Genomic DNA, 25,135 nt, shown 5'->3' with positions numbered 1-25,135 from the left:
AGAGACAGAGAGAGAGACAGAGAGAGCGAGTGAGCGAGCTTGTTATAGGGACTATTACTTCATGAAAATCTCCAAGGCACAGGAGAGCCTGAAGGAAGACAATGCAACAAAGTCCCGTTTTTTTTTTCCAAGACTGTTTACACTTAACAATGTATATGCAGCATCTTTTTTCTTCTGGTGCACTTACTTCAACCTGTTTTCTCACCTGGAAATATATGGGGACATTTACCATAGGTTGGAAGTTGTATCTTTTATATTTATGATCTATTACAAAAAAAAATGGTCTGTTTAGCCTAAGAATATGCACATGTAGCTTTCCATATAAATGGGTTTGACATTATATACTTACAATGTATATTGAACAGACTAAAGTTGTTTTAAACACAAGGCAGAAACACAAATATATCTAAGAAATATTTAATATAGTAAGTCCTTGCCCAAAGATACTCCAACTTTACTCTTGGTATGTTCCTTAAATGCAATCCTAGGCTTTCAGAAATACAAAGATTAGTCCTTCCTGAAAATCCAGAAATAGTATCAGGTTTAAAATTAAGATGTGACATAACTTCTTTTATATATTTAAGAAGATGACATTAGCCTGACTGCCATGAGTGTACAAAACACTGCAATAGACTGGGTCATCAAAAAAAGATAGATAGATGATTATGCGGTAGAGCTGAACACTCCTGATTCCCAAATTTAAATTTTCAGTATGAAAATATGAGGGGATTTAAAATCCTGAATTAAACTGGAATTCATCACACTAAATCGTCTTTTCTTTGTGCATTAACTAAATAGTGGTAATGCACTAAAATACATATCTTTTTTCAAATACTTCTTTAATGGGAAGGCTAAATTTGATTATCCTCCCAAATAAGAAAAAAAAAATGGAAGAACACACACCACCATGTTGTATGAAGGGAAGAGAGAAACCTCTGTTAACATAAAAGAGATCTGAGATTTACTATTTCAGTATAAGAGTGGGTGTGCGCACGCATATGTGTATTATATATATGCAAGCAGTTTTATGAAAGAAACCATGCACAAGGATCTAAGTATACAAACTTTCATACAAACTTAAAACTCCTTTCAGAGTTAAACAGTACAGTTACAAAGATAAGAGAAAAATAATACCAAAGGAAGAGTGAGATTAAAGAAGTACAGAGATTGGAGAAATGCAGATTATTAAATAGAATGCAAAATGTTCTAGAGCGCGTACACTACAGATAGAAGGTTCCCAGAGGGCAGACACTGTGCCAGGAGAGAACAGAGGCTAGCACTAGATGAAGGGAGGGACTGGTGAAAGAAATAGAAAAAGAAACATGCAAAAATATAGGTATGCTCCAATCTGCATCAATAAAGGGCTTTTAAAATATGGAGGGTGATTTTTAACTGGATCCTAAAAGTGACCACAGGGCCAACAGACTGGTCTGATGAAAGGGTTAATGATACATACTGCATGCATGAGAAGGGAGGAAGCAACATTCTGCACATCCTGGTCTAGAAAGGTGTGATTTGAGGAAGGGCAGAGAATTACAATACTCAAGGCAAGTGGAGGTTATGGGACAGATGAATTCAGCACATATTGAGTTAAAGGAAAAATATACACGGGCAAAGCTATGGAAGTGGCAAACAGATCTGAAGACCAATTGTAGGAGAAGGAGTAAAGTCTAGATTCAAGGATAAGCCCAAAAATAGAGAAAGTGAAAAGAAATAGGAAAATAGTCACAAAAAGTATAAACACATACCTGTAAACCATTTCATTAGGAGCAGTGTCATCAAAGGCATAGTCAAAGCGAAAAGTTTGGTTTTCTAGGTACCTTGTTAAATCCACCTTTTGTTTGGGTTCATGTACCATCACAACATCTTTACTAGGAATTGTGATTACATCAAGGTCTTTCATTACAGTTTCTATAAAATAAATGATTGATATATAAATATGAATCTATATATACACTATCTATGCATATTAACTTTTACACCATTTGGTCATCTACATTCTTACAATGTCCAAGGTAATGAAACTGCTCCAAGTAAATGTGATGCCATGGATCTCTGCTTCTGATCCCTACATTTTAAAAAAAAAATCAGGCACATTATGATTCGTAAGTGTGTAATTCCATCGTGGAGTTCTAGTGAGAATGAGGGGCGATCAGCAGGTTATCTCAAGTGCTTATATACGAATGCACAAAGCCTTGGAAACAAGCAGGGAGAACTGGAGGTCCTGGTGATGTCAAGGAATTATGACGTGATTGGAATAACAGAGACTTGGTGGGATAACTCACATGACTGGAGTACTGTCATGGATGGTTATAAACTGTTCAGGAAGGACAGGCAGGGCAGAAAAGGTTGGGGAGTAACACTGTATGTAAGGGAGCAGTATGACTGCTCAGAGCTCCGGTACGAAACTGCAGAAAAACCTGAGTGTCTCCGGATTAAGTTTAGAAGTGTGAGCAACAGGAGTGATGTAGTGGTGGGAGTCTGCTATAGACCACCGGACCAGGGGGATGAGGTGGATGAGGCTTTCTTCCGGCAACTCGCAGAAGCTACTAGATCGCACGCCCTGGTTCTCATGGGTGACTTTAATTTTCCTGATATCTGCTGGGAGAGCAATACAGCGGTGCATAGACAATCCAGGAAGTTTTTGGAAAGTGTAGGGGACAATTTCCTGGTGCAAGTGCTAGAGGAGCCAACTGGGGGGGAGCTTTTCTTGACCTGCTGCTCACAAACCGGGAAGAATTAGTAGGGGAAGCAAAAGTGGATGGGAATCTGGGAGGCAGTGACCATGAGTTGGTTGAGTTCAGGATCCTGACACAGGGAAGAAAGGTAAGCAGCAGGATACAGACCCTGGACTTCAGGAAAGCAGACTTCGACTCCCTCAGGGAACGGATGGGTAGGATCCCCAGGGGGACTAACATGAAGGGGAAAGGAGTCCAGGAGAGCTGGCTGTATTTCAAGGAATCCCTGTTGAGGTTACAGGGACAAACCATCCCGATGAGTCGAAAGAATAGTAAATATGGCAGGCGACCAGCTTGGCTTAACGGTGAAATCCTAGCGGATCTTCAACATAGAAAAGAAGCTTACAAGAAGTGGAAGGTTGGACATATGACCAGGGAAGAGTATAAAAATATTGCTCGGGCATGTAGGAATGAAATCAGGAATCCAAATCACACCTGGAGCTGCAGCTAGCAAGAGATGTCAAGAGTAACAAGAAGGGTTTCTTCAGGTATGTTGGCAACAAGAAGAAAGCCAAGGAAAGTGTGGGCCCCTTACTGAATGAGGGAGGCAACCTAGTGACAGAGGATGTGGAAAAAGCTAATGTACTCAATGCTTTTTTTGCCTGTCTTCACTAACAAGGTCAGCTCCCACACTGCTGCGCTGGGCATCACAACATGGGGAGTAGATGGCCAGCCCTCTGTGGAGAAAGAGGTGGTTAGGGACTATTTAGAAAAGCTGGACGTGCACAAGTCCATGGGGCCGGACGAGTTGCATCTGAGAGTGCTAAAGGAATTGGCGGCTGTGATTGCAGAGCCATTGGCCATTATCTTTGAAAACTCGTGGCGAACGGGGGAAGTCCCGGATGACTGGAAAAAGGCTAATGTAGTGCCAATCTTTAAAAAAGGGAAGGAGGATGATCCTGGGAACTACAGGCCAGTCAGCCTCACCTCAGTCCCCAGAAAAATCATGGAGCAGGTCCTCAAAGAATCAATCCTGAAGCACTTACATGAGAGGAAAGTGATCAGGAACAGTCAGCATGGATTCACCAAGGGAAGGTCATGCCTGACTAATCTAATCGCCTTCTATAATGAGATTACCAGTTCTGTGGATGAAGGGAAAGCAGTGGATGTATTGTTTCTTGACTTTAGCAAAGCTTTTGACATGGTCTCCCACAGTATTCTTGTCAGCAAGTTAAGAAGTACCGGCTGGATGAATGCACTATAAAGGTCGGTAGAAAGTTGGCTAGATTGTCGGGCTCAACGGGTAGTGATCAATGGCTCCATGTCTAGTTGGCAGCCGGTGTCAAGTGGAGTGCCCCAGGGGTCGGTCCTGGGGCCGGTTTTGTTCAATATCTTCATAAATGATCTGGAGGATGGTGTGGATTGCACTCTCAGCAAATTTGCGGATGATACTGAACTGGGAGGAGTGGTAGATACGCTGGAGGGCAGGGATAGGATACAGAGGGACCTAGACAAATTGGAGGATTGGGCCAAAAGAAATCTGATGAGGTTCAATAAGGATAAGTGCAGGGTCCTGCACTTAGGATGGAAGAACCCAATGCACCGCTACAGACTAAGGACCGAATGGCTAGGCAGCAGATCTGCGGAAAAGGACCTAGGGGTGACAGTGGACGAGAAGCTGGATATGAGTCAGCAGTGTGCCCTTGTTGACAAGAAGGCCAATGGCATTTTGGGATGTATAAGTAGGGGCATAGCGAGCAGATCGAGGGACGTGATCGTCCCCCTCTATTCGACATTGGTGAGGCCTCATCTGGAGTACTGTGTCCAGTTTTGGGCCCCACACTACAAGAAGGATGTGGATAAATTGGAAAGAGTCCAGCGAAGGGCAACAAAAATGATTAGGGGTCTGGAACACATGACTTATGAGGAGAGGCTGAGGGAACTGGGATTGTTTAGTCTGCAGAAGAGAAGAATGAGGGGGGATTTGATAGCTGCTTTCAACTACCTGAGAGGTGGTTCCAGAGAGGATGGTTCTAGACTATTCTCAGTGGTAGAAGAGGACAGGACAAGGAGTAATGGTCTCAAGTTGCAGTGGGGGAGGTTTAGGTTGGATATTAGGAAAAACTTTTTCACTAGGAGGGTGGTGAAACACTGGAATGCGTTACCTAGGGAGGGGGTAGAATCTCCTTCCTTAGAAGTTTTTAAGGTCAGGCTTAACAAAGCCCTGGCTGGGATGATTTAATTGGGGATTGGTCCTGCTTTGAGCAGGGGGTTGGACTAGATGACCTCCTCAGGTCCCTTCCAACCCTGATAGTCTATGATTCTATGATTCTATATACAATAAATCTTCATTCACAATCACTCCAGGAGCAGATTCTTTAGTCAGCAATCATAAAAATTGATCTTTAAAATTTTATTCTGCTGAAGTGAAAACCCTTTTAAAATGATTTTGTAAGAAGAAAAGGCTGCAAATTTCAAAGGATGTTGCCGGTCTTCTCAAAGAAACAAAAGAAATGCATTATTAAGATCACGGGCTATAATTACTACACATCACTACAGTTTGTTAATTGCATGAGATGTATGAATCAGTAACACACACAGAGAACCCAGTCATCTACAAGATGCACAAAAATAAAGATCCTTTGTATGTACAGTCAAGACCACTGATGTGCCCTGCTTCTGTCTGTATATAAAATCTCTGAGGCACACAATTTAAGAATACAATGTAGTTTTCCACAATTAGATGGAAGGTTTTGACTTCAGTAATTATGTTTTGATTCTTGGCCATCATCTTTTAATTACACAGGTATTAGGAAGTAACTAAAGTATAAATTAAGTTACCAAGTAAATTACTCAGTTTTCAAGTGCAGTATTGCACATTTAAAATATGCATTATTCTGCAGTAAATGTATACTGACACAGAAGAATATGGGTGAAAGGAGAGCTTAATAGGTCCATACTTTGCATTGAAACTGTACCTTACTTCTAAATAGTCAGAATGTGTATAAGGGGTAGTCTTAAATACTCTTATAATGCCTGTCATAATCATCTGATATGGCAGCCTGTGCTACTTGCGGATAACCCTCTGGGATAACCTCTGAAATCCAAACTATATTTATTTTTGCTTTATGTTAATTACTGGACATTACAGTTTAACACTGAAGTGTGAATGGGTCTTGGCCTATATCCTAGGATGATCTCAAAGCTATTGTAAATCATGAATGTTTTTTCTTGAATCAAGATTTTACAAAACTGAACATTTTTCAATCTCAGAATCTGCCCTTTTCCTAAGAAACTAACAATATATCACACAAATGAAATCTTCTAATTACCCAAACCTTACTATTTTAGGGCCCAGCCCAGTTCTTGCAAGCTCTCAGTGCATGGAACTCCCACTGACTTCCGTGAATTCGGCCTGTGTAAGATTGGTAGAAATTGAGTCTTTTATGTCCCATTTTAAACTAGATGACTAGTACAGTAAAAATATTCCAAACGTGGAGCTTGAATAGGGAAACACTACTTTTTGAATATATAAGTTATTCCTTTTTTAATATGATAAGCTCCCTGTTCACCTTCTCTCCTTTTAAGCTACCATACACAAGTTTCTTCAAGTCTTTTCTCTTCTCCAATTAGAAGATTGGGGCAGTTGAAAATATTGTTCCTTATAACCCTCCACAATAAAAGTGTGCATGTTTTTCAGAATGTTATTCAATGTATTATGTGTGCACCTGACTTTTTTTTTTTTGGCTATGGTTCCTCCACAGTGAATGTTTTTAGTTCCTTCTGCAGATGAAAAACTTCTATCTTGTATCCCATTTCCAACCAGCTGCTCATCTCCCCAGCAGCCTGCATGGAATCAGTTCCTTCACTGATGTCAACCACCAATACAGATGACTGGAACAGAACCAGACCCAGTTCTGCACCACAAGAGACCCATAAATCATGACTCAGGAAACAGCAAATTGGCAGCCTGTTGTCATCTCTAATTAGCTTTGTCCAATTAGTTATCACCTATGACATTTTCCCCCAATGTATTAGTTTCCTAGGTCACACTTTATTCAAAATGAACTGCAATGCTAAAATGAAAATTGAATTGCTACCAGATTCATATGCTGAATGTCTCTAACCAACCAGGCTGCGGGGAGCAGTTTTAAATAACCTGATTTTGTGACTGCTTTCAGATCAATAAAACAATCAAGGAATAATGAAAGAAGAAACATGAAAGAAAGGCGAGCTCTCACTGTGTATAAACAACAATGTACCTTTCTCTCCCACCCCTTCTCCAAAATTTTCCTGTCACTTCCTGTCTTGCTGAAGATACTCCAGAATGTGTCATTCTGGGACACAATTCCAAAAGACTCACTGCAACCCTTTGGTATTTTGAGGGTATGAAAATTATGCTCTGAAATCTTCAGCCAACCAAGATATCCCTGAAAATTTTAACAGAAGGGAAAAAAGCTTATGCTCAAATAAATTTGTTAGTCTCTAAGGTGCCACAAATACTCCTTTTCTTTTTTCAAAAAGTTAGTTAACTTATTTCAGTGATGACTGAACTCCAGTCAGTAGTGGGTAGTAAAGGAGAAGCTGGCAACTATATGAATACAGGACTGTTAGTGTGGTCTCTCTGCCAGGTAGTTCTCAAATATTCTTTGTATCAGATGGAATTCTACAAGAGGTTTGTTGGAATATTGTTCCCATGTCTTCCATTGCACAAGTGGGGAACCATTTTGACCACACCTTGAACCATTATCTTGTCTGTTAAAATCCTGTACACAACTGTCCTCATTTAATGTCTTGACATAATACCACTTTCTACTCTAAAAAGCCTATGAAATATTTCAATGAATCAATCTGTTTTCATCATCTTGGCTAACTATGGTATTTATGTTTCAGAAAGGATGTATTACTAAACCCACCACACATTTGAGTAAAACTGTGCTATGTATATACAATTATAGTTTAATGGCCAGTCATTTTGATTTTTAATTTTAGGTTATAAAGATACATATTTTCTATTATACAAATGAATATACTGAGGAAGAACTTTCATTAGGTGGTTACATGATAACGCAAGTTAATTGATCACTTAAAAAGAAAATCTGAGTGAATTAGAAAAAAAGGACTTTGTGGTCAAGGCACTGGAATGAGATTCAAGATATGTACAATTCCCAGCTCAACCAAAGACTTCTTATGTGACCTTGAGCAAGTCACCTAATCTCTCTGTGCCTCAGTTTTCTATCTGCAAAATGATGATACTACTATTACTTTTCTACCCCCTTTTGTCCATTTTGTCTATTTAGATTATAAGCTCTTTGGAGCAGGAACTCTCTCTTACTACATGTATGCACGCACAGTGCCTAGTTCAATGGGGCCCCAATTCTGGTTGGTGCCTCTAGCTGATTCCATAATACAACTACTACCAAACACCACCAGAAGCTGCTGTTAAGTGAGACTAATACCAGCTAAACATTAAATGGTCATACCTTTTTTATTGAGCGGCCGTTTTCTTACACAAACACATATCCTGTGCTCATCAATCTACCAAAAAAAAAAAAAATCTGAAGTAAGTACTAATTTTAATGGAGAGTATTTTAAAAGTCTGATCATTATAGCAATTATTCTGAAGGTAGTAAATCTGAACTTTTAAAAGCGAAAGTGCTGAATGTGCAGTATCCAACAAACCATAGGCACAGCTCTATATTCACTGCTATGAGCACTTGCGACCAGATCCTGCAGGGTGCAGCGCACATCCTGAAAGGTGTTGAGTAACCTCTACTCATACTGGGGCAGATACTCAGCTAGTGTAAATCATCACAGCACCACTGCTCTCAATAAATCTATGACATTTTACACCAGCTGAGGGGTTGGGAGATGGTCTCAGTACCTTTCAAGATAAGGCCCTAAATCTACACATTTAGAATTGGGTTTTCAAAGGAACCTAAGGGAGTTAGACAGCTTAGGCTCCTTTGAAGATTCTGTCTTATAAATGTACATTGGTAGAGTTCTAATATTGTAGAGTTAGCACACATTTTAATGACATAAAATTTAATAATTCCTTTCAATGCAAATAGCATTCAACAAGTTAAAAGTTATAGAATTATAATCTTAGGGTACAAAAACTACTTTTAGGTGTTTGATCACTCAGGCCCAGATTTGTAAAAGGTATTAGATCCTGCAGCACTCAACACTGCAAAGTCTAAGTCATTTTCAAAAGCAACTAAAGCATTTAATAGCCTAAACCTCATTGAATGTCAATGGGACTTAGGAGCCTAAATGACTTTTGAAAATGGGACTTAGACACTGCAATGCCTAAATACCTTTTAAAAATCTGGGCCTTACTGCTTCACAAATACATCAATATCTTTAAAAAAAATTAAAGTGTGGTAAAATAATTTAAAGGGCTAAAAAAAAAAAGTCTGAAGAAAATCCTTGCCTTTTAAAAACAATTCCTGAGGTAAACTTACAGGATCGGCTGTTGTCAATGGTCTATAATCCAAACTTCCCCTGAAGTCTCTTATCATACACATAATTTCATAATTTGGGTTTGTAGCATCAACATCCTATGAAAAAAAATAGAGTTACAAAGTTTTCATTAACATGACACTTGCAAATACTTTCCAGATATAATTATAGAAAAGCTACAGAAACAAGAACAGAGGTATATGATGTTTGCTAAAGTTTTAACTTTCTTCAAAAGTCATGTTTTGCAAAATTTAAACCACATATTGTTCACACATCATTAGTTTTGATTATGTGACTATTTTACTCATCAAGAAACAAGCTGGATTTCTACGGTAAAAACAAAAGCAAAAAAAAAATACAAGCATTCTGTTCAATTTTAAAATAAACTTTTGATTAATAGGCAACCCCAAACATCCTTGATAAGGACTCAACATAAGAAAACTTGAAAGGGGGAGGGGGAACCTCTTGCCCTTTTCCAAAACCTTCTCCAATAAAACAATACTGCCTAAAGTAATAATAATAATAAAATAAAATAGCTCATCTACAAATTCATCATCACTCACTTATAAAAACTGAAAAATTATCTGAAAGAAATCTACATAAAACGTGTTATCTTCATGCCTGCTTCTTTCTAAGACTCAGAAAGTTACACTATTCATTACAAAAAAGTCTTGGCCTTCCTACTATTCTGAAAACTTAGCACTTGGGGTTCAAGAACTGAAAAAGCTTTGACTAAAGTAGTACTCTACTACTATTGCATTTTTGAAAAGAAACATTTGAAAACGAACACAACACACTTGCACAGTCACATAGATCAGCAGAGTAACTCCCATATACAGAAGTTCGAAATGCTAGACACAAAAAAAGGCTTCTTGGAATCAATCAAATAATTTAAGATTTAATTCAAGATTTAATGCTGGCAAAATCTCAAAAAAGAAATACTTTAAAAAACAGGATACTACGTATTATTTGTTCTCATAGAAAGAAACAGTACTTTTCTGATTAATTTAAATGGATGAAAAGTAGAGAGAAAAAATCCATATATCCTTTTAGATAAGCTTAGGCCCATCATAAAGCCATGAAATCAAGTTGCTTGAATCATTTACTTTCTGGTGGTACCTATTATGTCATTAGCAGATTGCTAGTATCTCCTTAGAGACTAAAACATACATAGAGGACTGCCAGCAAGATTATGCTACTGGTCTTTCTAAATCTTTTACTCCCCTATGACAAAGTCATTAATATTAAAATCTTAATCTTACAGGATTAGCAACTTCACATTTTAACAAAAAGTTCTAACAACTTGGTGCCATGTTGCTTGTATGTTACAAAACTAAAATGTCTGTAGAGGTTTTTAAAAAACATTCTTCAAACCTCAAGCTCTCAAATATGCCACTCACACCCCAACGAAGATAAGAAAAGGGTAATTTGTCACAAATGTGATGCCCTATTTTGAGGCGAAGGATCTTCATATTTTTGTCCACATGTTTTTCTGAGGCAACAGTTATTACTGAGATTGCATTTGTACGTATTTACGGCCAGGCCAGCAAATGCAAAACTTAAAAAATAAATGTACGTGAAACAAAAGAATCAGACAAAATGATAAGGTGAGTTTCCACAACAACACAACCATGCACCCTAAATGACTATGGAACTTGAAGACTAATCATGCAGTTTTGTACATAAGACGACAACATTTAGTTTCAGGCTAGTCATATTTTACATAAACAACAAAAATCACAATAACTTGGCATAGATCTTCTCGACACAGACTTTCTGCGATGTGTAGAATTCAGCTCTGAACTACCAATACAAACCTGAGCTCTTTTTTCTCTAAGTTCCTGCTGCTGTAGCCTTCTTTTCTCACGTTTCTCTTGCAATTTTTCAACCTCTTTCACACAATTAGATTTTCTACGTGCTTAAAGAAAAAGATACAATTTTGGAATATTCAGATTGTCACATGGATTGAATATTTAAACTACCGGTTTTCAATTATGTTATCAATAATTATAATTTATTTAAATCTTTACACGGATTAGCTCCTCAAAACAGCTCAATACTTGCAAAGCATAACTATTGCAACTTTATTTCTGAAATTTACTAGCCTCTGAATTAAAAAACGAGTCATGGGAACCAGACAAGAAATACCCAAATAAAAAAATAACAGACAATGGCCCTTAAAAACACAGTAACTGATTTATGTGATTGCTTGGTTTGAACTAAAAAAGACTGGACAATTTAAAATATTTTTAATGTGTTTTAAATGAACAGTCAAGGTTTAAAAAAATTGAAGGAAAAATTTAAAACCTAATTACCAATAGGACAATGACAGAACTCAACCTTTTGTTTCCCACAGTAATCTGAAAATGCTTCTTACGGAGATCTACAGACACAACTGTGTGTTTAGACCATTCAACAATTATGGATTACACAGATGTCCAAGAGAGTGTACATGTAATGCCTAGAATTAATGAATCCTTGATACGTGGTTTACATACAAGGGGGTCCAAATTCCTTTTTTGCAGCTTGAACTGGAGATATATCTGAAACACTACCATTCTGTTGTGCAGAGGAAGACTGTTCAGGAAGTTGAGTAGGTCGTGCACGTGCAGAACCAACCGCTGCAAAAGAAAAACATAAAATGGTCTAAAACGAATCTTGACATGAAAATTTAACACATTTTTCATTTAATAGAATGACCTTTTCACATTTCCCATACTACTGTCAAATTCTGAAATATTTTATGATTAAAAACACAACAACAAAAAGGTCTTTTAGTGACATCTAAGTAAACAAGTAGTTTACTAGAAAAAAATAAAAGGTGTGTTTTTAGTTAAGACAGACTATATAGTGAATTACTAATCCTAATGTTATAATTAAGGCTACAATTTAGTCACAGGTATTTTTAGTAAAAGTCATGGACATGTCACAGGCAATAAACAAAAATTCACTGCCCGTGACCTGTCCATGACTTTTATTAAAAATACCACTGACTAAATCTTAAGGGGGTTGGTGCTGGGGGGAGAAGGAGGAGGGCATCTGGAGGGGCCGCTGCTGGTGGGGAGCCAGATGCTTGGGCCGCCCTGGGGTCAGCTGCAGTGGCCACTGCAGAAGTCATAGAGCTTGCAGAAAGTCACAGAATCCATGACTTTCTCAACCTCCATGACAAACACAGAGCCCTAGTTATAATCAACATAAACTAGCAACTCAGGCCTCAATCCCACAAACATTTAAGCAAGCATTTAACTTAAGGTAAATAGAACTATTCACATGAGTGAAATTAACCATATATTTGTATTTGTAGTACTGGGGCCTAAAATTCCGAGTTATTTATTTGCACTGTGATTACAGCTAAAGACCTGAGACAAGACAAGGATCCCATTGTTCTAGGTGCTCTAACACATAATAATACATAGTCCCTGCCTCAGAGAGCTTGAAATATTTGGGGCTGGGAAGGAGTGTGGGGCAGAAAAGAAAGAAGGAACAGGATACAACATACAAAGCTGAGCACTCTGAATGCTTATAGACATATCTCATTTTTATTTTGGCAGCTAAGGGCAGGTGACATACAAAGGGTAGGTGTCGAGGATACAATAAAATATGTGCATTTTTTATATATCCATTTGGCCTGATTTTCAGAGGTGCTGAGCAATCCCATCTTCCCACTTAAGTCAATGAAAGTGGCAGGTGATTAATGTTTTACATAGATTTACGGCATGATTTTTTTCAGAGATGTTAAACTGTACCCATAACAGATGCTTAAAACTATCCCTTTTCAGTTGGCCAAGTTCCTGTAAGTATCACAGAAATAGTGGGTTATGAGAAGGGATTTGAAGGAGGAGAGGGCAATGGTTTGAGTAGCAGTTTGGAGAGGACATGAAAGGCAACATGAAATTAGAGCATGAAGACAACTGTGGGAGCAGCAAACACATGGATGGACAAACAAACACTCCCCCGGTATAGTTGAGAGGAAAATATGATAAGACATCAGAGTTCCAATTCATCAACAAATGGAATCTAGTTTACAGTATCAATCAACTTACTGAACAAAATAGTATACTGACACAAAGGCTTAACTGAATGACCAAAAAAGGAAAAATTCTTAGGGTCAAAAGGTGGAGGATAAGACGTACAGCTCCCATCACAGTGAATGAGAGTTGTACAGCTCTCCTGCACCAAGCTGAAGTTACTACTGTACAAAAACACATAGACAACACTGACAATATCAACATTTGCAGAGCTAGATTTATAAATTGTTTCATGATATTAATTTGCTTTTTATTTTTAAAGGAAGGATGCAATTAAGTGTTTTAAATTTAGGTCAATCAAATTAATTTAAAACAAGAATTCTTTCCCTCCCCCGCCAATACACACTGAAATTTTCTTTTCCCCTTTATTCCAATGGATGTCTCTGCCTGGGGAGGGAGAAGGGACAGAGTGGTCCCAATTGCCCATCAGAAGATTCTGGAAGTTTATGATGCAGGTGCCTTGAACCCACAAATAGGAATATGCAGAGATCACTCAAAATTTTTAAGTTAAATCATTTAACAAAATTGTTCTAATGTACTGTCAGTAAAAATTAAATAATTTTAACACAATAGAGAGAACAAAAGCACCCTTAGCTAGATAATACATTTTTATTTTGGTATTTTTTAGGGACTTTATGCATCACATATTTATTTATCTAATAAATATATGTTTTTAAAAACTCTTTTGTCATATTTCATGATTTCATGCTGTGTTAACCCCTTCGTGCTGGACAGAGGTGCTGGTAGATACCCTAAGCTAGCGAGCCTGCACCTATTCCTCTCCAGGTTGAGCATTTTCCCCCTTTGTTTACGTGAGTCCAGAAACACACAGAGGGGTATTTCAACTATTTATATAAAAGAACGTAAGGCAAGGGAATGGGTACAGAACAATGGGATGGAATATGGCTGGGAAACTTAAGGGAATTCAACAACGGCACAATCCCTTCCCCCACCTCCAGAGGTGCCGAAAACCTTCACTAACCACCCCGCCCCCGGAGGCCTCTAATCCCACTAGCGGTGCACACAGAGCTGAGAGGTGATAGCCTGGTAAGGTATCAGTTCTGTGTCTGCTCAGTCTGGGCCTCCAGCCTGATGAGGTACAATGTTCCCCGGGGGCCTTCACCTTCTCCCAGGACACACACAAGCCTAAGCGCTCGCCACCATCCCCAGCCCACCACAGTACCGCTCCCAAGGCTCTCGCACATTTGCTCTGCACGCGGCACAGTCCTCCTTGCTTTCACAGAGGCTGCCCACAGTACTACAGCCAAGATTGCCCCTCACCTTCCGGGCTCCTTCCAGCCATCCCGGAATCCTCCGGCTTCTTGCCCCTCTAGGCCATTGAGCCTCCAGGACTTGGCTGCTCGCACTTGGGCGCCATCTGCTGGCTTTTTACAATACATTCCTTTGTGCTTTTGATTGTTGATCAATCCAGAATTTAAATACAGTAGTCACTAAAGTAGTGATACTCAAATCTCAGTGATTCAGGAGCCAAATTAGCAATCAGTATTAATCAAAAGACCCACAGTAATGTGAATTCATTGTTTCATTAATTAACTAATTGTAGCTGATAAAATAATACTTGGTCTTTTTTTATATATATATAATTATATATATAATATCAACTACAATTGGTTAATAACATAGTAAAAGCATCCTGATTGATTAATAATTAAATCACACAATATTTTATATCATGGGCTGCAAAGAGCTGCAGGAGACACATTAAAGAGCCACTTTGCAGTTCCTGAGCCTCAGTCTGCATATCACAGCTCTAAGGGCATGTCTACACAGGGACAGAGGCAAGTTCAGCTAAATTAACTGAAGACATGAATCTGAAGTGCATTAAACTCCTGTGTGGATGCTCATAATTCAAAGGTAAAGTGACTTTAGTTCACTTTAGCTTAATTCACTCTTAACTTTCCTGAATGTCCTGTAGACATGCTTTTAGAAACTATTTAAATACTGAATTGAGGAACAAACGAAAGTAGTATCAAAAGCACAAAGGAATGTCTGAAATGGTGAAATATGACAAGAGACTGTTTTAAAGAATATATTTATTAGATACATAAATATGTAAATACATAGATGAATAAAATATAGACATGCACTAAATCTCTTATACTGAACTTAGGCCATGTCTACACTCTAGGGACTATAGCACCAAAGCTATGGTATCATAGCTATGCCAGCATAACCCCACAACATAGACTCAACCTACAGCGACAGATGATGTTCCCACTGCATAGGAACACCACCTCCCCAGGTGGTGGTAACTAGGTCGATAGAAGTTTTAAGTGTAAATCTGGCCTTATATATAAAACTGATTACATACTAACTTTTTAAAAATACATTATCTTAATAGTTCCAGTAGTTACTCCCCCTGTCCATTAAATTTAACATGGCCATGTAATAAACCAAAGAGAACGTATGATACTAGAGAACTTTAAATAAGTGTCAGTTTAACATTTTCACTTTCTTGCTTTGTGGAATGGAAAGATACAACTGATTGTTTACCTCTGTTGTCTCTGGCAGGAGTTTCATTCTTAATAGGAGCCACAGTCCGTCGATTCTATAAAGAGAGAAATCTCTATAATCTGTTCACTTTATCACCTCTTTTGTAAGCTGTAGCCCAATCTCTGCTTACTTTCAGTGAACAGAAGTAATCACAGATATCAGCATGAGCAGCATGGGAAGGTGGTGCTGCACAGTCCCTCCCAGCAGCACGTATGATGAAGAGGATACAGGATGCGAGCTAAATGTATCATTTAATAACCTCCAAAACCTTCTCTAAGACAAAAGGTCCAAATATCATTTTCCTCAAGGTATACAAACATTTCACAATAAAGGTCACAAGCTATATTTAACAAGTTTAAAGTTGGTTCCAAGCTAAGAAATTCACTCAATCCCCTTTGTAAGATCATTAAGATTAATCGCTGATTTCTTCTTTTTCCAGTTCTGCCCTTCAGAAATCTCTTAAGTTTTTTCATAATGAATACGGATTTCTAAAATATTCCTGAATTGGCTTATAATTCACAGACATGAAAATTAAACTTAAAATTCTTAAATATTGCAGGTAAAATACTAATATGAATGGGACAACAGTAATTTTAATTGAACATATCACCAACCTTCACAATTTTGTTTACTTTGGCTGAAGGAGTGGGAGGTGGTGGAGTCTCTGGGCTGGGTTCAATATCTTCATCAGGTGCAAGATCTGGGTTAAGTGAGAATATACTCTCCAAGTCAATCTGTTAAGAGGAAAAAAAAAAAAAAAGACGTTCACACTTGTGAGTCTGCTCAAGCAAATTCACTCATCTCTCTCTTTTTAAATTTACACACAGGCCAGCAGACACCTTTAGTGATTTTAGTCCATCATTCATTTAGCTTTGTAAACTTAGATACTTCGTGTATCCTCAGCTAAAGAAAATTTTGAACAATTTTGGTCCTCAGGTTGCCTGAAAATTATATAAATAAAAGAAAGCATCAATAGTTTGATCTTATTATATTGCAAAAAGGAGTTTTTCTATTCCCAGCTCTGACACAGGCCTGCTAGATGACATTATGCAAGTCATTTTCCTCACTGTGTCTGTTTCCCCTGTCTGTAAAATGGGGATAATGAGACTGACTGCTGGTGTAAAGAACATTGAGATCTATAATGAAAAGTGCTACATAAGAACTCAGTATTATTATTCTAGAAACGTATACTCAGGAAATAAACTACAGCACCACAGAAACTGATGTCATTTGTTCTGTGGTGCACATTAAACAATATCTGGAACCATGGAATCACAACTTAATTTAAAAAGCAACAAACATTTTCCAGTAGTTTTACTGTATGAACTAATTCAGGTTCAAGATAAAATATACAGTTTTTAAAAAGAGCATTCCAATAGTCTTTATTCTAGAAAAGTTTAAAAAAATAGATAAGTTCTAAAATATTTAGTGTACCTCTTTGCCTTTAGTGTCTCCATTTTCAATCCATTCAACAGTAACGCTTTCATTATCTTCATTGAGAGATGTTACCATAGCTTGATGTATTCGACCTAGAAGGGAGACATTAGCACTCATTTATTAGCAGTTATGGAATTTTCCCTGAAGTTATTTTAGTCCCAGTCTGCATCCCAGAAGTTTTGGTTCTGATCTTGCAACTTCTCTCACAAAAAGATATGTAAGAAAAGGAAGTAGTTCCAATTTCCCCCAAACTCTTCCAAACAAAATGAATGTGGACAGTTTATTTTATTTCTATCATGGTAGTGCCTAGAGGCCTCATTGAACTAGGCACTATGCAGATTTTTATACAAAAATAGACAATCCCTGCCTCCAAAAGCTCACAGTGTAGACAGACAACACACTGAGACCAAGGCTGAGCCCACAAAACTAGCTTGTGACAAGACATTAGTATGCACAGAATCATAGGAGTTAAAAAATTAAAATCTGACTGCTAATTATGCAGGTGCAATCTGGCAAACTTTCTTGGCTTAGAGGGGTTTCATTAGCCGTTCCTGTTTTGTGATCCTTTCACATTACCTGTGTGTACTATATATAGTCAAGATAAACATATGTTTCTGACAGCTTTTTTGCAGTCTTCTATTGAGTTCCTGAAATAGGCTCAGAGCTCCCTGAACAGCTTTTCTGATGCCCTCAGTTGAAAGGGAATGGATAAGCTAGTCATCCAACTAAAATGGAGAGGATTTCATCATTAGCACCACCATCAGAGCGGAAATATCAAAGTGCAAGCAACATGAATTGGTCATTGTTGAAGAAGCAGAGGTTTTGTGGCTATGACTTTGCAAACAGCATGTAAATAAATCTTCATGAAGTATATTGAGACAGGAAACATTTTATATGGAGACAAGGACTGAAGAATTTTCATCATGAATATTTAGTGTACTACAAATTGGTCAACTGAGCTTGTAAGGCAATACACTCAGCTTGATGGCATTTGTCTGTCTGTAATCGGACAACTTTGAATGTTGCATCAGATGAATTCCAAAATTTCAGGGATTGTTTAGACATCAATGGCCAGAACCCTATTGATTTTGAGGGAACTGCAAGAGGAAAAATGAGGGACACATGGAGGCCCTGCCATCGTTTAGTACAGCCACAACTTCAAGCACCTCTGCAATTGCCTGCAGATCAAACTGGGTAATGGTACCCATAATGCCTTCCAACGTGACAATCTCCCATCTCCATGCAATCTCCCAATATAGTTTAGCGTGTTCAAACCCTAAATAACTTTTCTCCCAGAGAAACAACAATGGTGGGGGTGGAAGAGAAGTGGGGGTTGTGCATACAGTGCCCCTGGCAGGGTGGGAAAATGGGAAGCACACAGAAACCCTAGCAGGGGGGAGATTGAGGGACTGTGGTATGGGTGTGAAGGTAGGGAGAATAGGGAGCATGTGGCAGGGGGAAAAGAGAATAGGGAGCACACAGAGACCCTACCACAGGGAGAGAATGTGGGAGAGAAGAATGGCAGGCACACAGAATCTCTGGTGAAGGATACTGGGGGATCTTACTCTGGGAGCTAGGGGTAGGTACACTGAGCCCCTATCATGGGTGGGAGGTGGAGGAAGGGTGAAACAGAGGACTGACACAGAGCCACTGACATGGAGGGAACAATAGGAGGGAAGAAAGGATGCAGAAATGGGTTTGTACAGAGCCACTGGCATGAGGGGGAGATTGTGGACCCTGGTATGGGAGAAGGGAGAATAGGCAGTACACAGAAGCACTGGAAGAAGAAATTGTAGGGAGTCCCTGAAATAGAGGGAGAATGGAGGAGTGCACAAAGCCCCTGGTGGGTGCAATGGCTAGAGAGCCACTTCTTCCAGACACCGCCTCCCGCTCCCGCACACCCCCCTCTATTTTTGAGAGAAGTCATAGATACTGAGGTCAGAAGGGACCATTATGAGCATCTAGTCCGACCTCCTGCACAATGCAGGCCACAGACTCTCACCCACCCACTCCTGCGAAAAACCTCTCACCTATGTCTGAGCTATTGAAGTCCTCAAATCATGGTTTAAAGACTTCAAGGAGCAGAGAATCCTCCAGCAAGTGACCCATGCCCCATGCTACAGAGGAAGGCAAAAAACCTCCAGGACCTCTTCCAATCTGCCCTGGAGGAAAATTCCTTCCCGACCCCAAATATGGCGATCAGCTAAACCCTGAGCATATGGGCAAGGGTCACCAGCCAGATACCCAGGAAAGAATTTTCTGTAGTAACTCAGATCCTACCCCATCTAACATCCCATCATAGGCCACTGGGCCTATTTACCATGAATAGTTAGTTAAAGATCAATTAATTACCAAAATCATGTTATCCCATCATACCATCTCCTCCATAAACTTATCGAGTTTAATCTTAAAGCCAGATAGGTCTTTTGCCCCCACTGCTTCCCTTGGAAGGCTATTCCAAAACTTCACTCCTCTGATGGTCAGAAACCTTCATCTAATTTCAAGTCTAAACTTCCCAATGACCAGTTTATATCCATTTGTTCTGGTGTCCACATTGGTACTGAGCTTAAATAATTCCTCTCCCTCTCCGGTATTTATCCCTCTGATATATTCATAGAGAGCAATCATATCTCCCCTCAACCTTCTTCTAGTTAGGCTAAACAAGCCAAGCTCCTTGAGTCTCCTTTCATAAGGCAGGCATTCCATTCCTCGGATCATCCTAGTAGCCCTTCTCTGTACCTGTTCTATGTTTAAGAAGGATGAATTCAAACTGGGAGACCAGAACTGCACACAGTATTCCAGGTGAGGTCTCACCAGTGCCTTGTATAACAGTACTAAAACCTCCTTATCTCTACTGGAAATGCCTCACCTGATGCATCCCAAGACCGCATTAGCTTTTTTCACGGCCATATCACATTGGTGGCTCATAGTCATCCTATGACCAACCAATACTCCGAGGTCCTTTTCCTCCTCTCTTATTTCCAATTGATGCGTCCCCAGCTTACAACTAAAATTCTTATTAATCCCTAAATGCATAACCTTACACTTCTCACTATTAAATTTTATCCTATTACTATTACTCCAGTTTACAAGGTCATCCAGATCTTCCTGTATGACATCCCGGTCCTTCTCTGAATTGGCAATACCTCCCAGCTTTGTGTCATCCGCAAACTTTATTAGCGCACTCCCACTTTTTGTGCCGAGGTCAGTAATAAAAAGATGAAATAAGATTGGTCCCAAAACTGATCCCTGAGGAATTCCACTGGTAACCTCCCTCCAGCCTGACAGTTCACCTTTCAGTAGGACCCGCTGTAGTCTCCCTGTTAACCAATTCCTTATCCACCTTTCAAAGTTCATATTGATCCCCATCTTTTCCAATTTAACCAATAATTCCCCATGTGGCACAGTATCAAACGCCTTACTGAAATCTAGGTAAATTAGATCCACTGCGTTTCTTTTGTCTAAAAAAATCTGTTACTTTCTCAAAGAAGGAGATCCGGTTGGTTTGGCATGATCTACCTTTTGTAAAACCATGTTGTATTTTGTCCCATTTACCACTGACCGCAATGTCCTTAACTACTTTCTCCTTCAAAATTTTTTCCAAGACCTTGCATACTACAGATGTCAAACTAACAGGCCTGTAGTTACCTGGATCACATTTTTTTCCTTTCTTAAAAATAGGAACTATGTTAGCAATTCTCCAATCATATGGTACAACCCCTGAGTTTACAGATTCATTAAAAATTCTTGCTAATGGGCTTGCAATTTCATGTGACAATTGCTTTAATATTCTTGGATGAAGATTATCTGGGCCCCCCGATTTAGTCCCATTAACGCTGTTCAGGTTTCGCTTCTAGCTCAGATATGGTAATATCTACCTCCATATTCTCATTCCCATTTGTCATGCTACCATTATCCCTAAGATCCTCATTAGCCTCATTAAAGAGTGAGGCAAAGTATTTGTTTAGATATTGGGCCATGGTAGAACAGACCCGGCCAAGCCTTATAAAACACATCCTCCAAGGGATACTAAAGACAAAGATACAGCACACAGGATCTTCCATGTTAGATCTTCTGCACAGAAAAGCTTTTTCAGAGTTTTTCTGGCATAAACTCCCTTGCATCCACACACAGTTCTTTTTTCGATTTTTTTGGCGTCCTTTCCTGCTTTAATTAATCTTTCTGGAAACAACATAATTTTGTTCCTGAATGAGTTATACTAGTATAAGATCTGTGTGGATACATTCCTATTTCAAATTGATAAAACCACTTTAGGCACTTGTCTTACTGCCAACCCATACTGTACTGATTTACATATGGACCCACCTGTCTGTTTACCTGTGTGCCCTCCAATGCTCAAAGGATCATCTTGACTAGCTATCACCTCCCCGTTTGGGAGGCACACACGGAGGCGCACTCATTTGCAATTTCAGTTTGTGACAAGTATGCATACCCACAGTCCATCATAGTAGCCAGGCCCTATGCTTCCATGTGGTCCAATCCAGAGATCCAGGACTCCCTTGCCCTCAGGGGGACAAAAGCGTGTCCAGTCCCATCTTTATAGGAGCCATCAGAGTGTGACAATCTATGAGCAGCTATGGAGCAAGTGCAGAAGAAGGGGCACTCCCGGGACATGGCCCAGTGCAACACCCAAGCTAAGGAGCTCCAGCAGAATTATGAAAACACATGGTACAAAAACAAGCACGCTGGTAACACTCCCAGCAACGTGCATAATATGAGGAGCTGGACCAACTTTTGTGAGGAAGACCACCACAGAACCCTGCTGTGCAGTGGACAGTTTCAAAGGCACCCAGCTGACCACAGACCCCGGCAAGGAGGAGATTTCCCCGAACAGCCACAATCTCTTCAGCACACCTAACTCCAAGCCAGACACTTAGGCAGAGGTAGCACTGGAGAGGACCCCTGAGAGCCAGGCAGTGACTCAGCCTGACTATACTGCAGAGGGGACCTCAACCATAAGCATTATGTGCTGCATTACAATAAACTGTCCGAATACTGACTACATAGAGGGATTTAAACAACTTGGTTCCTGATACCACCTGGGAGCTGAGAGTAGACACAGGCCTCTTTCCACCTGCTCTCCATTCCACCCACTCCCCCAAATGGCATCAGCTCCAGAAGCTCAGAAGGGTTTCTTTCCCTTTATGTCAAATCCCACAACTATGGAATAAGTGTCCTCACCCCCCTTCCCGTTCTCCTTGATGCTCCCTCTCCCTCCTGGCCAATAGCAGGTCTCTCTACCCCCACTCCCTGCTCAAGATGGTGGCACCCTGTGGGCTAAAAAAAATACCAAATGCATTGTAAAGCAGGCATATTTATTGTCACAGCAGACAGAGAAAGAGAAAAGGCAACAGGAAAAGTAATTTGGATGACAGTCTGATCAGTGCCCTGAGCTTTTAGCTACCTTTACATTTACAACATGCACTGGATTATGAGGAAAATTCCCCAAATGGGGCTACAGAGATACGCTCAATGCACTGAGTGTATAAGGCATTGGTGGCTACAGAAGCCCATGGTCATTTTCAGTCTGATCCTCAGAATCATTAAGCCCAAGTTACAGAAGCCCATGGTCATTTTCAGTCTGATCCTCAGAATCATTAAACCCTTTGCAGAAAAAGGGGTTCAGACCACTCACTGAAGAGGTCTACCTCTTTTGTAGTGCACTTGGTGCTGATCTGTAGGTGTTATACAACAGAATTCAAGGCAACGGCAGTGCTCTATTTTGGCACATTGATTGCAAGGCAACGAGTACTTCTTGCAGCTGCCCATATAGGTGGTGTTTCCCTTCCACTCCTGCACCAGCTGAGGGGCACCATCCTCATAAACAGCAGCACTCCCTATCTTCCCAGTTATCCCACTGCCTTTTTTAAACAGAACCCTCTCCATCTCTTGGGGACACCCCTCAGGGTAACATCCTGTAGTGTAGAGAAAGCCTGCAGACATAACATGCAGTTACTAACCTGCCTCTTGGCGGGGACACCCACCCTCACACCTCCAGCTCCATATACCCAGCATTCGTACAGGGGACTTGTGTGAGGGGGAAATAAGTTGGAAAGTGTCTTACCATCTTCAAGTGTACCCCAGAATTGGAAGAGCAGAAGGGAAAGGAATTCTGAAATTGACAGGGGAGTGATATTCTATCACTGTTGGCAGGGAGACTAGTATAGAATGGCTAGTGGCTTTCTGTGATAGGCCCAACAAACAAAATAACAGAACACCACTAGCCATCACCTACAGCCCCCAACTAAAACCTCTCCAGCACATCATCAAGGATCTACAACCTATCCCGAAGGACGATCCCTCACTCTCACAGACCGTGGGAGATAGGCCAGTCCTTGCTTACAGACAGCCCCCCCAACCTGAAGCAAATACTCACCAGCAACCACACAACAAAAACACTAACCCAGGAACCAAACCCTGCAACAAACCCAATGCCAGCTCTGTCTGCATATCTATTCAAGAGACATCATCATAGGACCTAACTGCATCAGCCACACCATCAGGGGCTCGTTCACCTGCACATCTACCAATGTGATATATGCCATCATGTGCCAGCAATGCCCCTCTGCCATGTACATTGGCCAAACGAGACCATCTCTACGCAAAAGAATAAATGGACACAAATCTGACATGAAGAATTATAACATTCAAAAACCAGTAGGAGAATACTTCAGTCTCCCTGGACACTCACTAACAGACTTAGAAGTGGCAATTCTTCAACAAAAAAACTTCAAAAACAGACTCCAACAAGAAACTGCAGAACTAGAATTAATTTGCAAACTGGACACCATCAAATTAGGCCTGAATAAAGACTGGGAGTGGATAGGTCACTACAAAAACTAATTTCCCCCTGCTGATACTCATACTTTCTTGTCAACTGTCACCTTGATTACATTGGCCTCATTAGCACTACAAAAGTGATTTCCACCGCTTCTTGTCAACTGTTGAGAATAGCCCACTTCCACCTTAATTGAATTGGCTCGTTAGCCCTGACCCCTCCCCACCTTGGTAAGGCAACTCCCATCTTTTTATATGCTGTGTATTTATACCCCCCCACTGTATTTTCCACTCCATGCGTCTGATGAAGTGGGTTTTAGCCCACAAAAGCTTATGCCCAAATAAATTTGTTAGTCTCTACGGTGCCATAAGGACTCCTCATTGTTTTTGCTGATACAGACTAACACGGCTACCACTCTGAAACCTGTCACCATGCAAGATAGTATAGAACAGTTACTACTTGTATTGTTTCTCTGTTCTGTTAGCATCTGATACGATGCAGCCCACACAGAGAGGGGCATTATCAGTTGCTCAACACCCAGCAAACCTGTGAGGGAAAAGAAAGAGGACAAGGGAGGATTTTTTGCTGATCTCATCACAGAATCCCAACAGAGAAGCAAAAATTTTATACTCCAGGATAAAAATGAAAGGACAGGGAGCAATCTAGGGAAACACATGGACAGAGAAGAGGACAGCCAGGAAAAGATATCAGACATATGGCATACAACTTACTAGAGAACATTGTATGTGAGCAAAGCATAACAGCACCCCAACCTAGCCATGTCATGCAGTCTGCCAAGAACACAATACTGAGACACCCCTTTCACTTCCCCAACTACAAGGACAGGCCTTTCCCATGCCATTCTACTCCCACAAGACAAAAAAAACAAACAACTACAAGCCTGAACATTTTTACACATTGTGCCTCCCCTCCCCCAAAGATTAGTGCACTCAGCACTTTAGGCACATCTGCCCCATTCCACTAGTTTAAACTTTTAACAGTAGAGAGCACACAGTACAATCAATTAAAAAAAATCAGGGCTGGTTTGTTTGATTTTAAAAAAAAAAAAAAAAAACACTTTGCTGACTAATTTCATTGAGGTATAATTCCCCGTAATAACATCCATTCCTAGTAAAACAGTCATACAAATCATATCAATTTCCTTCCGTGACTCTGCGGATAAAATGCTGGTCCCCTGTCAAGTTGGGGAAATTTGT

General features: G+C 39.9%; 1 protein-coding gene across 3 annotated transcripts in view; it reads right to left on the bottom strand.

Moving 5' to 3' along the window:
- Positions 1–25,135, bottom strand: part of KIF2A (kinesin family member 2A) — a 93,325-nt gene that overhangs the window by 43,842 nt on the left and 24,348 nt on the right. For 2 of the 3 annotated variants that reach the window (XM_077816913.1, XM_077816910.1), the window contains exons 2-9: positions 17,117–17,211; positions 16,297–16,416; positions 15,683–15,737; positions 11,639–11,761; positions 10,958–11,058; positions 9,143–9,238; positions 8,162–8,216; positions 1,749–1,911 (exon numbers count right to left, since the gene is read on the bottom strand). In XM_077816913.1, coding sequence (XP_077673039.1) covers positions 1,749–1,911; positions 8,162–8,216; positions 9,143–9,238; positions 10,958–11,058; positions 11,639–11,761; positions 15,683–15,737; positions 16,297–16,416; positions 17,117–17,211 — 808 coding nt within the window. The remainder of the gene's footprint in view (positions 1–1,748; positions 1,912–8,161; positions 8,217–9,142; positions 9,239–10,957; positions 11,059–11,638; positions 11,762–15,682; positions 15,738–16,296; positions 16,417–17,116; positions 17,212–25,135) is intronic. The other variant, XM_077816911.1, reaches the window with a different exon arrangement.

Source organism: Eretmochelys imbricata, chromosome 5, assembly GCF_965152235.1.
Source record: "Eretmochelys imbricata isolate rEreImb1 chromosome 5, rEreImb1.hap1, whole genome shotgun sequence".
Taxonomy (NCBI): domain Eukaryota; kingdom Metazoa; phylum Chordata; order Testudines; family Cheloniidae; genus Eretmochelys; species Eretmochelys imbricata.
Note: the sequence above shows the minus strand (reverse complement) of the source record. Positions and strands in the feature narration are given on the sequence as shown.